Source organism: Zingiber officinale, chromosome 5A, assembly GCF_018446385.1.
Source record: "Zingiber officinale cultivar Zhangliang chromosome 5A, Zo_v1.1, whole genome shotgun sequence".
NCBI lineage: Eukaryota > Viridiplantae > Streptophyta > Magnoliopsida > Zingiberales > Zingiberaceae > Zingiber > Zingiber officinale.
In genome coordinates, this window is record NC_055994.1 from 85,727,339 (window position 1) to 85,743,605 (window position 16,267).

A 16,267-nucleotide genomic window follows, 5' to 3' on the forward strand; every position below is an offset into this window, starting at 1 on the left:
ATTCTTTAGAGATTTCATCATGAATCCCGCTTGGAATTTTGATGAAATGGTGGAAAAAGCCGCTTGCTATATCAAGGTGGAGGAAGTACAAGCGGCCCGGAGGAAAGCTGAGAGACCACCTCCATCTGTCAATAAGCCGGAAAGAAGGATACCTCAATCACCCCCTCAACCTCTTCCACGCGCTAGAGAAGCCAGGCCTACCTTCCAGCCCGGTCCGGAGGTTAGACCGGCCCCCCGAGTCGCGGCTGTGCACGCTCCCTGACCTGGACCATGGAACACTCGGTATTGCACCTATCATCGATCTCGTACTTATGACACTAATCATTGCTTTCAGTTCGCTCGGGACTCTAAGCGGGCTGCCGAGTTAGGTTTACCTCCGCCAGAGCTAGCCCCTCAAGTGCTCAAAATGATGGAAGAGCAGCGAGCCTCGGCTGGACAGGCCGGGCAACCCCGCCTTGACTTAACCGGACCCAGTGCTCATTAACTCGGTCTGGGGGGAGAACCAGGAGCAATGAGGGAGGCCGAGAATAGAGACAACGCCGCCGTCCGAGAGATTGGCATGATCTCTGGAGGGCCACCCGATGGAGATTCGGGGAGAGCGTGCAAGTCCCATGTGCGTCGCTTGGAGGTCCACACCGTGGGATGCAGTAAGGAGCAGGCTTCTGGCCCTGTCATCAGCTTCGGGCCGGCAGACCTGGAAGGTCTAGAACTGCCTCATGACGACGCCCTTATCATCAAGGCCATTATTACCAATAGCCGAGTGGCCCGGGTTTTCATGGATACGGGGAGCTCAGTTAATATTTTATTCAGAACTGCATTTGAGGAGATGCAGATCGATGCCACTGAACTCCAGCCCGTGGCCACCTCTCTATATGGCTTTATAGGCAATGAAGTGAAGCCAATGAGTCAGATCAAGCTGGCTATATCTCTGGGTACTGAGCCATTGGTGCGCACTAGGAGGAGCACTTTTATAGTCGTTGATTCCCCCTCCTCTTATAACGTCATCCTGGGAAGGCCCGCCCTACATGAATTTAGGGCTGCTGTTTCTACCTTCCAACAAAAAAAAAATCAAATTCCCGTTGGCGAGCAGGTCGGGGAAGTTAAGGGAGAACAGAAAGTCTCCTGGAGATGTTATGTTGATATGGTCAGGGTAGAAGCATGTAAGAATCAAAGGATGTAAGATGGTGGAATTCATGCCGTCCAGGAAGAGCCCTTGCCTATGGCTGAAGAACCCATCCCCTGGGAGGAGGTACAACTATATGCTAAACGCCCTAAAAGTCTAACTCGCATAGCCAGCGATCTGCCTCCTCCTCTCAAGGAAGAATTAGTCCAATGCTTGATCCGCAACTGGGATGTCTTCGCCTGGTCTACAGAGGAGTTACCCGGGGTCAAGCCTGAAGTAGCAGAGCATAAGTTACATCTACTACCGGACTCCCGCCCGGTCAAAAAGAAGAAATGGAACTTCTTGGCCGACCAGAACAAAATAATCAGAGCTGAGGTGGATCAGCTCAGGAAGGCAGGCCACGCCCGAGAGGTGCAGTTCCCATCCTGGATCTCTAATGTAGTCTTAGTAAAGAAGCCCAAAAACAAGTGGAGAGTATGCATAGACTTCCAAGATCTTAATTGAGCTAGTCCCAAGAATTGTTATCCCCTGCCCCGGATCGACCAGATGGTGGACTCAACTGCCGATTGTAAGAGAATCTGCATGCTGGATGCTTATCAGGGGTATCATCAAATCCCCTTGGCAGCGGAGGACCAAGAAAAGGTTAGCTTCATTACGACTGATGGTACCTTCTATTATACTGTCATGCCCTTCGGTCTCAGGAATGTAGGAGCCACGTATCAAAGGATGATGGATAAGATCTTCCGGGAGCAGATCGGACGCAACGTGGAGGTTTATGTGGATGATATACTCATTAAGTCTCCTTTAGCGGTAAATCTGATCATGGATGTAGAAGAAACCTGCAGGACTCTCCGGCAATACGGGTTGAAGCTAAACCCATTGAAATGCTTGTTTGGAGCTAAAGGAGGAAAGTTCTTGGGCTACCTAGTAACCGAGCGAGGGATAGAAGCTAATCCAAAAAAAGTTTGGGCACTACGTGATATGCAAGTTCCCCAGAATTTGAAGGAAACACAAAAGCTGGTCAGCATAATAACAACCCTATTAAGGTTCATTTCTAGATCTGCAGAGTGGGCTGCTCCTTTCTTCAAAGTACTTAGAAAGGCCTCTAAGTTCCAGTGGGACGAAGAATGCACCCGAGCCTTTGAAGAGCTAAAGACGTATTTGGAGGTTTTGCCATCCTTATTCAAGTTGGTTGTTGGAGAACCACTGTGGGTTTACTTGTCTGCCACCCCTGAGGCCATGGGGGTTGTACTTGTTAAAGAACAAGATAATGTACAATGACCAGTGTATTTGTTTCAGCCACCTATTGAAAGGGGCTGAGTCTCGATATATAACCCTGGAAAAATTGGTTTATGGATTGGTTCTCATGGCTCGGCGGTTAAGACCATACTTCTTAGCACACCCTATCACAGTATTGACTAATAGTTCCATGGGCAGAGCTCTGACCAACGTGGAGATGGCAGGTCGGCTTATTAAATGGACAACTGAGCTAGGAGAATACGACATACAATACCAGCCACGCACCGCCATCAAAGCACAGGCCTTGGCAGACTTTTTAACAGAAATCCATCAGACTAACCTTGAGGAAACTTGGAAGATCTACGTAGATGGATCAACAACTCACCAAGGGAGCGGGGTTGGGGTTCTATTGATATCTCTCCAAGGGGATATACTTTAGTTGGCTGTCCGGTTGAATTTCCGAGCCACTAACAATGAGGCAGAATATGAGGCTTTGTTGGCAGGACTGCAAGTAGCTCGGCACGTAGGGGCTGCCTGGGTAATCATCTACTCAGATTCTCAACTAGTAACTCAGCAAGTGGCCGGCAACTTTGTGGTAAATTGTGATAAGTTACAAGTATACCGGGAAGCGTATAAGAAGATGAAGGAAGAATTTACGGAAGTTACCGTGACTAAGATTCCCAGGGCGGAGAATGAGAAAGCAGATGAGCTGGCGAAGATGGCTAGTTCCCTAACTACCTGGGTGTTGGACAGATCCATAGCACAAATTTTCCTTATAGCTCAGATTGATCTGCAGAATAATAGGGAAACACCCATTGATTGGCGGGCACCCATGATCAGCTATCTTCGGCAGGGTACCTTACCGGATGATCCAGAGGAATCACGGCTGGTCAGGAAACAAGCCCATTCCTATGGCATGATCGGGGATCAACTATACAAGAGGTCCTTCTCTAGACCCTTACTCAAATGCCTGGGTATAGAGGAAGCAGATTAGGCTTTACGAGAAATACATCTGGGATGTTGTGGTAGTCATGTGGGAGGTTGGACATTATCTCGCAAGGTACTCTTGGCGGGGTATTTTTGGCCTATTTTACAGAGAGATGCTCAAAAGTTGGTGAATACCTGTTTGTCTTGCCAAAAACATCAAAATTTGACACACCGGCCAACGACTCTGCTAAGAACATCTATAGTCTCGTGTCCCTTTGATCAATGGGACATGGATATTGTAGGACCATTTCCAATGGCCCTGGGTCAGAAACGCTTCTTACTGGTAGCGGTGGATTATTTCTCTAAGTGGGTGGAAGTAGAGGTCCTGGCCAAGATCACAGAAGATGCTGTCATCCAATTTCTATGGAAGAATATTCTTTGCAGATTTGGCATACCGCACAAATTTGTATCAGATAATGGGAGGTAATTTCAAGGGCAAAAAATCCAGGCCTGATGTAAGGGGTTTGGCATAACACAAGCCTTCACTTTAGTGGCATACCCGCAAAGCAACGGCCAGACCGAGGTGGTCAATCGAGAAATAGTACGAAGTCTGAAGATTAAGCTGGATCATGTGGGAGGTAACTGGGTGGAAGAGCTATCGAGCATCCTATGGGCCTATCGTACAACACCCTGAGAAAGCACAGGTCTTACACCATTCCGTCTAGTTTATGGGAACGAAGCGGTAGTACCTATAGAGATTGGAGTGTCATCAGTCAGGAGGACGCTATACGATGAAGGAAATGCAGAGCGAAGACTGGCTGAGCTGGATCTCATTAGTGAAATATGCGAGAGGACAACAGCCAGACTGAAGGCCTACAGACAAAGAATGAGGCAAAATTATAACAGAAGAGTGATTCCTCGATTCTTTGGAGAGGGAGACTTGGTCTGGAAGCAAGTAAAACCTGTGGGGGATGTGGCTAAGCTAGCACCACAGTGGGATGGGCCTTATAAGGTCATTAAAAAATTATCGTCTGGAGCTGACTATTTACAAGATAACCAAGGTAGTAAGTTAGATCGGCCGTGGAGTGCTAACTACCTGCGACTTTACCGAGTTTAAAGAATTGTATAAAGAAGAAGAGGCCAGGCTATAAAATGTTTGCCAGACCGGGACCAAACGCTGACCAGATAGTATAGTAAAAGGATATGGCAGAGCGGGGATTGTATATCCTAACATTTCTTTCAACAGACTAAAATATTTCTGCAAATTAAACCTCGAAGTGCAAGTGGTTGTGTAGGAAGTAAAGTAATAAAGTATTCTACATGACATCGTTAAGTCATAATATGCGTAGGCATTCAGTATCAATCATTTAAAGGGAGCAAAAATATTATCCGGAATCTAGGAGCGGATTTCAAGTAGCCGTGTTCATAGAGTTGTCGCAGAGGCCCAGCTGTGCCATAAATAACAGCTGTGGAGAAATGTTGTCCTGCTTGTGTACAAAACTCTGAAGAGCGCAGGTACAAGTCGCGGCTCTGCTTGCAACGGTCATTCTCCCCTTCCTTATAGACGGCCAGGGCTGTGGATACCCCCTCTGCAGTAGCACGAGCCTGCGATAGTTCAGCCCGGACGGCCAGAAGTTCTGCTGCTTGAGACGCTAGTTGGGCCGCCTGGGACTCTAATCTTTTGCTCTGCTCTTGTGCTAGGGTTTCTGCGGAACGTAGTTTCTAGGTTAACTGGTCTATGGCTCGCTGATGCACCAAAGCTTGTTGATCCACGTGTTGTTGGTGCACAACATCAATTTGACTTTTTTCTTCTTGAAGGCCTTTAAGCTTGCGGTTAGCCAGTGCCAAGGACATTTTCAGATGGGTATTCCTTTTGGTCAGGTCCTTTATTTCAGCTCTCAGGGCATAACTAGCCTGCGTAGGGTCATTTAACTGAAGCTCCAATTTCGTTATCCTATCTCGCAACTCCTTATTATGGTAATGAGAGGCATGGAAGAATTGATTTATTATCAGGGACTCTGCACAAACCTGGGATATAAAGGAAATGTCTAATAAGAGCAGGGAGGATAATAGGTGTTGGGATCATTGAAGCTTACCTTGATATACAGCTCTGAAAATCTATCCATTTGGGCAGGTGGCGACAAGAGTTCCATCTGGTGTGTACTTTCTTCCCATAAAGTGGCCAAACGATCTTTCATTGTGAAGGAGCTGGTGGGAACGTCTTGCCTTGACCTCAACCCAGCCTCAGAAGGGGTAGTGGTACGGTAGTGGTGATGAGCAGGTGGTGGTGGCTGTGAAGGCCCAGCAGCTGAGCTAGAGGGAGTTGAAGAGGGCACACAGGAAGGCTCTGGAGGTGAGGTAGTCGGTGAAGGGCGATGTGAGGGACCAGCTTCAGTGCTCCGGTGCTGTTGCGAGGGTGAAGGTTGAGCTAGTGGAGGCTCGGCCGGAACCTCAAGAGGATCAGGAGGAGCATCTGTCGAGCTCTAGATAGGAGTAGTGGTTGCAACAGAAGATGAAGGATGAGGAACAGCGGAAGGGCCCGAGTCCTGGCTAGGATTGGGGGCTCTACGACGAAGTCTGTGAGCCAAAGGCCGATCATCCGAGTCAGAATCCTCAGAAGGCAGCCGAGCCCTGCGTCGAGAAGAAGAGGGTGTATCCAGACTCGAGCGGTCATTTACAGAGTGTGCCCGATGAGCCGCCTAAGATGCCTCTCTGAAGGCAGGGCTGGCATAAGTTACGTTGGCTGATCTTCGACCACGACCTCGACTCGGGCTAGAAGTCGGTCGGGAAGGATCAGTTGATTGGAGACGAACAGAGGCAGCAGGCCGGGATGTAGGCGAGGCCCGGGGATGAACAGAGGCTGCAGGACGGGATGTAGGCGAGGTCCTGGGACGAGCAGAGGAGGCAGGCCTGGAAGTAGACGAGGCTCTTGGAGGAAGACTGGGTTGGGGGTTTGCAGAGGAAACCATACCGACCTGGGTTGAAGTCGAGTAGGGGACCGACCTCTTCTCTAGAATGACTCGACCGCGCCGCATTATCTCAATATCACTTAGAGGAAGAGGTTGGATTTCTGAGGCACGGGTTAAAGCATCGGCTGTACAAGACAGAGTAAGGGGTCAGTTACAATAGGTAAAATAAAATGCGTGAAGTCATAAAAGAATCAAAAGAGAAGCTTACCCAGGGAGTGAGGTGTTTCGGAAGTAAGCTGACTCAGTCGAAAATAGGACAATAATTCCTCAGATAATAAGCGCATTAAGTTTAGCTGCCATCCTGCTAAGCAAGATGAAGCCTCTGTATAAGAGGTATCAAGATGGAACTCCCCTAATTGCGGAGTCGGGGGAAGTAGCGGTTGCCATTGCAGGGGCCATTCTACTTCATGAGGGAATTGAATGAAGAAGAACTTGCTCCTCCAGTTCATTTCAGGAGGCTGTAGGGGTGAGAAAAAAGCAGTTCGAATGCGCGGCTAGAAGTGGAATGAGGCTTCTTCCTACCGTTGAAGGATGAAGAAGCAGTGGAACAAAGTGGCAGACCAGGATAGCTCGCATACTTCGTAGAGTACTACAAATACACAAGGGAGCCTTATAGAATTGGGCGTCAGTTGGCCCATGGGAATTTTGAAGTAGCGGCACACATCAGAAAAGAAAGGGTGAAGAGGGAGACAAAGGTCGGCCGTAAACTGCTCTTTAAAGAAAGTGCAATAGTCGTTGGGAGGGGCGAAAAATTGGTGCACTCTAGTTGGGATGATCACATGTGTGTTAGCAACAACTCCGTAGGTATATCGCAGATCATCCAGGTCTAATTCGTCGAAGGTGGATGAGCCAGGAAAATACATTGCCGCCAGAGAAGACAGATGAGAGGAAGATGCCATGTGAAAAGAAACAGAAGGAGAAGAAATCAAGCAAGAAGCTACCGAAGCAAAAATAGAGGTTTAAGGGCAACAATGGATTCAGGAGGGAGGAAGAAGAAGGCGGGGAAAAGGTGGCAGGTAGAGATGAGGGGAAAGTATTGATAGTCGCTGGGCGGAGGGACAATTTAGTCAGTTATCATCCATCGATCCACAACAATTGGCAGGAGCAAAGAGAGCCAATGAATCGTCTTAGTTTAACGCCCAAGGGTATATCTGGAAAAGTGTCGGCACGAAGTACGAGGAGATAGACTTTGGGAAAAGACGCAACAGTTATAATTGTCCTATGAACTCTTAACCCTCGCTTTCCTGCTCTAGTATTATCTTGTACTGGATTAAGATGGAAAAAGCAGACCAGGGTGTTTGGCTGAGCCAGGGCGGTCAGCGGGGAAAGGAGTGAAACAGGTCGGGGTAAGGAAGTGAGTCCCGACTGGGACCAGTTGAAACCTAAACCAGAAGGTCGAAGTATACATCCATAACGCCACAGTTCATACCAGTCTGAAAATACACAAGGTATTGTCAGGAGATTGACGAGCCAAGGGAAGATCGAAAACGGACAGTCATATCATAACATATCATGAAGAGGTTAAGTAGTTCGAAACAGCAACAAACTTGAAATTACATGCAAATAATATCGGCAAGGGTTTGGCAGTGTCATTGTTACATCAAAGTTCAGCATCAGTAGGAGGCAGTGGGAGGAGAAAGAGGTCGTCGTCGTCTTTGAAGGTAGGATACGACCCTGCGGGAAGTTCACACATCAGGAGGGCAGCGTCCAGAAAGTTCTTTGAAGGTGCAGAGTGGAGTAGGCCCTGCTTAAATAGTTGACGAGCCCCGTCGGCCGCTCCGTAACAAAACATAAGGTTCATCAAACCTCCCATCTTCCTCAAGAAGAAAGGAGAGGTGACGTAGGATAGCCTGTATGCTCTGAGACGACCGGCTTCACCTGCCTGATAATCCGCCAGCTCTGCCTGGGTCTTCTCAGCATCGACTCGAACAGAAGCCAACTCTTTTTGACCCTGGGAAGCAGTCTCCTGGGCCTTCAGAAGATCGGCCTGCAGTGATTTGAGTGTGGTTTGGCTGGCCTCCCAACGACTTTGGATGGCTTTCTCCCGGTCGGCACTGGAAGCTAGTTGACCCTTAACATCTGTTAAGTTTTTCTGAAGAGTCTCTTGGGTTTCTTATAAACTCTTCAGATCGGAGGATAAAGAGGTCAACTTTGCATCTTTCTCATCTAATTCAGCCACGAGCGAGCGACGACGCTCCCCCTCCGAAGTCAACTTGGACTCGCTATTCTTCAGAGTCGCCTCCAAGGTCTTTATTTTGTCAAAAGTTGCATCGGAGATGCTTCGTGCAAACTCAGCAGACTCCCCAATCAACCGAAGATACCCCGCCAAGTCGTCGGGCGTTGGGTTGAGCGGATCGCGGGGAGTAAGCGGTAGCTCTAATTCTTGAAGACGAGCCTTCAACACCTCATGCTCCCTCTGCAAATTGGCGTCATATTGGATCGCGCTCAGGCTGATGGAGCAGACCTGCATAAGACACAGAAGGAAGGATTATAAGGAGTTTTAAAGGAAGAGCCCTGATAAAAGAAAACTCACAGAAATTATCTGGCGCGAGGCTTGGTCCAGCCCTTACATTGGCAGATTGTTCCAAAATCTTTGATTGCCTGACCGCCAGGACGTGGCTAACTTGCCCTGTAGCTGAACCAAGCCAATAGTAGGAGGAGCATTCTCCACAGATTCTTCGTCGGCATCAGGCTCGGTGAAGGAGGGCAGGCGCCAGGAAGTGGTGAAGGCATACTTTTTGGGGATTCTTGCCCGAGTTCGAGAAGTGGAGGCCGGAGCGGCCACAGGAAACGAGGTAGACAAAGTTGCAAAGCTCCCGGGTTGGTCCATCACGGGAAAAGGGATCTGCCCGGGAGATAAGGCCCGAACGGGAAGAGAGGCCTGCTTTGGAGACAAAGCCTGAACGGGGGTAGGGGCAGATATTCTGGGGGACAAGGTGGGAACCTCCGGCCAGAGAGCAATCTCCCAATCGGGAGTAACGGCCTTAGCCTCGGAAGATTGGGAGGCTGTGGATGAACGATGGTCGGAAGGAAGAGGTGGAGGAGACGCCTGGACTGCGGGAATAACTCTCTTCCTTTTGTGTTGAAGACGTAGTCGTTTAGCAGGAGGGGGAGAAGCAACCCTTTCTTCCTCGGTCTGTTCTAATGTGGCAAGGTCCTCCAGAGGGGCAGTATCCAGGGGAAGAGTAGAGGGCTTCTGCCCGGGCTAGCGCAGGAGGGACATACTGTGAGGAAGCTGTCAGACCCTGTTTAAGTTCCACGCTCAGGGCTTTCAAAATGGCAAGAGACTGTTGATTTATATTTGAAGAGTAAGCCCGGAGCATAGCAACCTCTGCAAAGTGGAAGAGAAATACCTCAGTTAGTGAAGAATAGCAAGAAGACAAGCAAGGTCTTACCTAACGGAGCCCCTATCTCTGCATGAACTGGGCTAAGCCCTAAAGAATACAAAAAGTCTTCCAATACTATTATAGACAAGCGAACGCTCACGCCTTGGAGTTTTTCTAAAGTGGCGTGGCAGGAGGGTTGGTGATGGTGCACAGGAAGATTAGTGGGAATATCATAACACCATTGGGCTGGTTCGATCAGCGGTTCAGGTAATCTAATAAAGAAGAAACGAGACTTCCAACCTTTGTTGGAAGAGGGAATATCAGAAAAGAATTTATAACCAGGTCTAGCTTGCACCATGAATACCCCTGGTTCAGATCGTTCGAAGGAATAAAAATGATGAAACAGTTGGGTGGTCAAGGGGATTTGGTATACGCGACACAAAATGACGGTACCACATATAGCCCTGAAGAAATTGGGAGCGAATTGAGAAGGACAGATACCAAAGTATTGGCTCAGGGAGGAGATGAATGGATGTAGGGGAAAACGAAGGCCTCCTAGAAGCTGGTCCTTGAAAACAGTCATGAAGCCTTCAGGAGGGGATGAGGGATGCTCGCTGGGTGTAGGGATTCGAAGTTCATAATCTTCATTAAGTTCCAGGTTAGACCGGATCATGAACAGGTCATGGTCGTCTATGTCAGAAATGTAATAAGAATACCAAAAGGATGCCTTACCGTCCGCCATTATCAAAATGAGGAAGGTTGAAGGAGAAATCAGATGAAAGAAGGAAGAGCACCAGGCGTGAGGAGTCGAGAAGGGGAAGGGCTAAGGCACCGGGGACAGCAAAACAACGAGGCGGCGAAGGTAGTCGAAGCGCTTAAGACGACGACGGCGGACTACATTTAGGGCTTATAAAGCGGGCTTCCCTGGGGAATATCAAAAGATGAGTCGAGTATATTTTTTGGTAAAGCGCCCAATGCCGTCTGATCATAGAATGACATACTCTTATGGGAAGTCGTGTACAAAAAGGAGTTAAGTCGGTGGTGTCATACGGAATAAGCAATAAAGGCGTGGGACAGGTGTCACCCTCCTAGGAAGCGTATTAATGATAGACGTGAAAAGGGAATCATGAGAGAAAGCGGGCGTACGAAAGCGTCTGCCATGCGATCTTCTCGGGAAGCGGCATTGAAAATTGGCGGGAGATAAATTCGAATGTTGCAAGGCTACACGGCGTCATTTTCCCGAGGGTTGAGTAAGATTTTAATATTTTTTATCTTCACAGTACGTTTGATACTGTATATTTCTTGACTACAGACGGGGTCAGAGTGGTCCCTTCAAGTAATCCCTGGTCGGGAACTCACCCCTAGGTCGGCAGCATCTATCCCCGAACGGGATTTCCTAAGAAGTCCCGGTCGGCTGTCCCAGACTCTCGCCCTAGTGCGAGTTATAAGTGAGCTATGCTCTCACGCCTAACGACCTTCCAGGTCGGCTGTCCCAGACTCTTGCCCCAGTACGAGTTATAAGTAAGCTATGCTCTCACGCCCAACGACCGTCCAGGTTGGGTCCCAGACTCTCGCCCCAGTTCGAGTTATAAGTGAATCATGTTCTCACGCCCAACGGCTGTCCAAGTCGGCTGTCCCAGACTCTCGCCCCAGTGCGAGTTATAAGTGAGCTATGCTCTCACGCCCAACGACCGTCCAGGTTGGGTCCCAGACTCTCACCCCAGTGCGAGTTTAAGTGAGCTATGTTCTCACGTCGAACGATCGTCCAGGTTGGGTCCCAGACTCTAGCCCCAGTGCGAGTTATAAGTGAGCTATGCTCTCACGCCCAACAACCGTCCAGGTCGGGTCCCAGATTCTCGCCCCGGTGCGAGTTATAAGTGAGCTATGCTCTCACGCCCAACGACCTTCCAGGTCGGCTGTCCCAGACTCTCGCCCCAATGCGAGTTATAAGTGAGTTATGCTCTCACGCCCAACGACCTTCCCGGTCGGCTGTCCCAGACTCTCGCCTTAGTGTGAGTTATAAGTGAGCTATGCTCTCACGCCCAACGACCTTCCAGGTCGGCTGTCCCAGACTCTCGTCCCAGTGCGAGTTATAAGTGAGCTAGAGTGTGAGTTATAAGTGAGCTATGATCTCACGCCCAACGACCGTCTAGGTCGGGTCCCAGACTCTCGTCTCAGTGCGAGTTATAAGTGAGCTATGTTCTCACGCCCAACGACCGTCCAGGTCGGGTCCTAGACTCTCACCCTAGTGCGAGTTATAAGTGAGCTATGCTCTCACACCCAACGACCATCCAGGTCGGGTCCCAGACTCTCGATCCAGTGCGAGTTATAAGTGAAGTATGCTCTCACGCCCAACGACCATCCAGGTCGGGTCCTAGACTCTCGCTCCAGTGCGAGTTATAAGTGAACTATACACTCCCGCCCAACGACCTTCCAAGTCGGATGTCCCAGAATCTCGCCCCAGTGCGAGTTATAAGTGAGCTAAGCTCTCACGCCCAATGACCTTCCAGGTCGAGTCCCAGACTCTCGCCTCAGTGCGAGTTATAAGTGAGTTATGCTCTCACGCCCAACGACTTTCCCGGTCGGCTATCCCAGACTCTCGCCTCAGTGCGAGTTATAAGTGAGTTATGCTCTCACGCCTAACGCCCTTCCAGGTCGGCTGTCCCAGACTTTCGTCCCAGTGTGAGTTATAAGTGAGCTATGCTCTCACGCCCAACAACCATCTAGGTCGGCTCATGCCCAACGACCTTCCAGGTCGGCTGTCCCAAACTCTCGCCCCAATGCGAGTTATAAGTGAGCTAAGCTCTCACGCCCAACGACCGTCCAAGTCGGGTCCCAGACTTTCGTCCCAATGCGAGTTATAAGTGAGCAATATTGTCACGCCCAACGACCTTTCAGGTCGGCTTTCCCAGACTCTCGTCCTAGTGCGAGTTATAAGTGAGCTATGCTCTCACGCCAAACGACTTTTCAGGTCGGCTGTCCCAGACTCTCGCCCCATTGCGAGTTATAAGTGAGCTATGCTCTCACACCCAACGACCTTCCAGGTCGGATGTCCCAGACTCTCGCTCCAGTGCGAGTTATAAGTGAGTTATGCTCTCACGCCCAACAACCTTCCAGGTCGACTGTCCTAGACTCTCATCCCAGTATGAGTTATAAGTGAGCTATGCTCTCACGCCCAACGACCGTCCAAGTCGGGTCCCAGACTCTCGCCCCAGTGTGAGTTATAAGTGAGCTATGCTCTCACGCCCAACGACCTTCCTGGTCAGCTGTCCCAGACTCTCGCCTCAGTACGAGTTATAAGTGAGCTATGCTCTCACGCCCAACGATCTTCCCGGTCGGTGCAATGACTCTCCCGGTCGGTACCCTTTATATTCGCCGAGGCAAAATACAACAAGCCATGTTTTTGTGCCTAACCGGTCAGTAAGCCATATTTCCATTATTTCTACTAAATATGAAAATTGACAAGCATATTCTCAAGCATCTTAGCTCCTCAAGCCTTGGCATCTTCTGGTAAGGAGTAAGAGGAAGGTGGGGTCAGTATTTTTTCGATCGTGTGGTTGCATTCTACGATAACCCAGTCGACATTTTTGGTCGCTTGGTCGCGCGTGGTTTACTATTGCTCATGCGCTCAACTTTCCTCGCCCATCCTCTTTCCACCCACTCGACATTACCTCAGTCGCCCGCTCGACATTCTTTTGGTCACTCGGTCAGCATCTTTAGACCCGCCCAATCAATATCATCCGACCGTCGGCTTGGTTACTCGCTTGCATCGCTCTACCCCGCATCCGCTGCTTGGTCGGCACCTTTTTACTTCTTGCTTGGCATTTGTATAATCAGCCGATTACTCTGCTCAGCAATGCCCGACCGTCTTCTCGATATCGTTTGGCCTCCCTCGGCATTCGACTAATCGCTCACTTGGCATACGCTTGGCACTATTCCTTACATCGCTCAGCTCGACACTCCTTACGTCGCTCAGCTTGGCACCCCTTTATTCGATCAATCACCCCTTAAGCATTCACTCGATCGCCTGCTCAGTTTTCCATTCCCTGTTCATCTCAGCATAACTGCTTTTTCAATGTTATACGACAAGCTTAGCAATCTGACTTTGCATTCAGGAGGGATTTTGCTTTACGATAGGCTTGGTCTAGTCAGTCGGACTTGCGCCTCCTACGATTAGACTTGAAAGGGAGGTTTGTGATACGAAGATGTCTTAGAGAGCCTAAAGGGAATTAGGGGAAGGAGGAGGGGCATTTTGGTCAAATGCTAGCTAGGGATTAAATGGGGAAAACTGTTCATGCGCAAAGGGGGGGGCTTCGTGTTTTCTGTCTGCCGCCACCTCGAGGATGGGTTCACACTGCCTCTCCGTCTGTTGTCGGCGACCCCGCGGGTGACTCCTTGCATCGCCTCTTCATGCTGACGCCGTGATGGACATCGCCCGCCACGACATCTTCTTCTTCTTCGTTCCGCCACCACCAGGAGGAGAGGGAGATGCATAGCCGTCATCGCTTTCTCTCTTGTCACCGGCGAGCCACCTCCTTCCTCTCTCCTTTTCCTCTCTCGACTTCGCTCTCTCGCTAGACGACGTCATCACCGCAAGGACCTCACGCACCTCCGATGAACGCTGCCTCCCAACACCGACGCCGCCTTCGTTGCCTCACCTAACGCTAGCAGCCGCCTCCATTGCCGGGCAGGCTTTCGGACGTCGACGTAGGGCGTCGACACTACTTCCGTCGCCCCATGACGAACGCCGTTTTTCTCTCACACGCGCCATTGACTCCCGTTCATCGGCTTCCTCGCTCCATAGCCAACCACCTTCCAACGACCCATTGCCTTGGCTAGCCCATTACCTTGGTTCGACATCGATTTAACGCCCTTGCCCTTAGGCCTGATGTCGGTCTAGCCCTTGATCTATGTCGTTCATGCGTTGTTGATGCGATCCAACCTCCCCGAGCTACCGCCATAATGCACCTCGCTAGTGTGTTCCAGTTTCGTGTCAATGTGGTGTTCCAGCCTTCCTGTCGTTGTCATAGTCCGGCCTGCGTGCCACTATCACCTCCTAGCCTACGTGCCAATGTCATATTCCGGTTTACATGTTGCTGCTAGGTCCCGGCCTGTGTGTCATCTTCTGAATCTAGGTCGCGCTCGACTAGGTGTCGTCAGATCCAGTTCTTCATCCTGCTCAGAGTCATTTTCTCTTCTGAGTCACGACAACTCGAGCAGTGCCTTGACTAGCTCACTGATCCACCTGAGAGTGCCCCCTGGTCCAGGGTACGTTCTTCGTTCATATTCTATATGTATTCCATTATTATACGTCTTAGTATGTTACTTACATATTCATTGGATCTACTTCGAACATCGGGGTACCAGAGATAAAGGCGACCCGGTCGCTGGCTGCAGGTAGTGTTGGCCAGAGGACTTCTGACGACTTGGTCAATATAGAAGTCATCTCAGCATATCCCCCTCTGGGACATCGCGATTAGGTCAACATTCCATCCACCTCACCCCGCGCGGTCCATCTGACTCAGATTCCAAATAGGATCAAACACCAATAAAAGGTCTACATGCTTTCTTGAGGCCCTCTTTGCATGCAGAAAAACAAAATGTACATACGTTGAAACCTTGGACCGTCTTCATCCTCAGTCAATTTTAAAATGACTATAGTACTTGGATCCTACACAATAATTTTGGATCCTCAGTCAATTTTATCAACTCTACACAATAATTTTGGATCCTACTAAATTGTTGGCTAATAGACCCATGAACCATTTCAAGAGCTTTCCTATAAGCCAAGTAAGCTCTTTTCCTCGAAACACTCAATCTTAAGCTATCAAAAATCTCATCTTTGAAAGTTATAGCCCCCAAATTTGAATTCAATTTAAAATTGTTGACAAAAGTTTTTCCCATCGAAGTTGAACTTGCAGTTCTATTACCATTATCCCAAAAATAATTATTATGTTTGGATTGAAAACTCTTTATCTGCTAACAACTATCATGACCCATTAGTGACACATGAATCACCCAATCACAAGTTTCATTTCGGCACTTTCCCCGTAACCTCTTCTTATAGACTTTAACAAACCTAACAAACCTTCCCCGTCGAATAATGCAATGACTTTCAATGGCAAAGTTAACTTCATCTCTTGAGCTAAAAATCATACCAAGCTGCAATTCAAGGTTCTCTGTATCCTTAATGGGGTTGAACAAAAGAAATATTTGAGCTTCACAATCATCATCATCATCATCATCATCATCATGACCCACATCACTAACTAAGTCATCAATATCAACAGAATTAGCATCGCCTTCTACATCTTGCAAACATATTGATATATTTAGTCACCATCAAGAATCAAAAACTTAAAAAATAGTTAATCTAAGAATTTATATAATTAACCACCATGTTACATGTTGTTTCTTACATTACTAAAATAACTTGTGCAACCAATCCTTAAACAAGATGCGCAAAAAACCAACCTGCATCCTAAATAAAATCTCATTTCGAATTACTCCATTATCAATAGTTGCTCTATTGTCTAATATTTTGGCATCATAATCAACATGACTACAAAAAAAATCCTATCATCTTCTTTAAACTCATACCCATTGTCACGAAAGTCTTCATGATCGTCAACATCATCTGATCCACTTCCATCAACATCTAATTCAATTCCAATCTCATTTGA

The 16,267-nt window shown here is 48.7% G+C and overlaps 1 protein-coding gene across 1 annotated transcript; it reads left to right on the top strand.

Moving 5' to 3' along the window:
• The first annotated feature begins 511 nt into the window (after positions 1-511).
• Positions 512-2,404, top strand: LOC121979736. Its single transcript, XM_042531722.1, has 4 exons — positions 512-946; positions 1,205-1,597; positions 1,724-1,787; positions 1,956-2,404. Exons 1-4 carry the CDS (start codon positions 512-514, stop codon positions 2,402-2,404), a joined length of 1,341 nt encoding a protein of 446 aa, XP_042387656.1.
• The last annotated feature ends 13,863 nt before the right edge of the window (positions 2,405-16,267 follow it).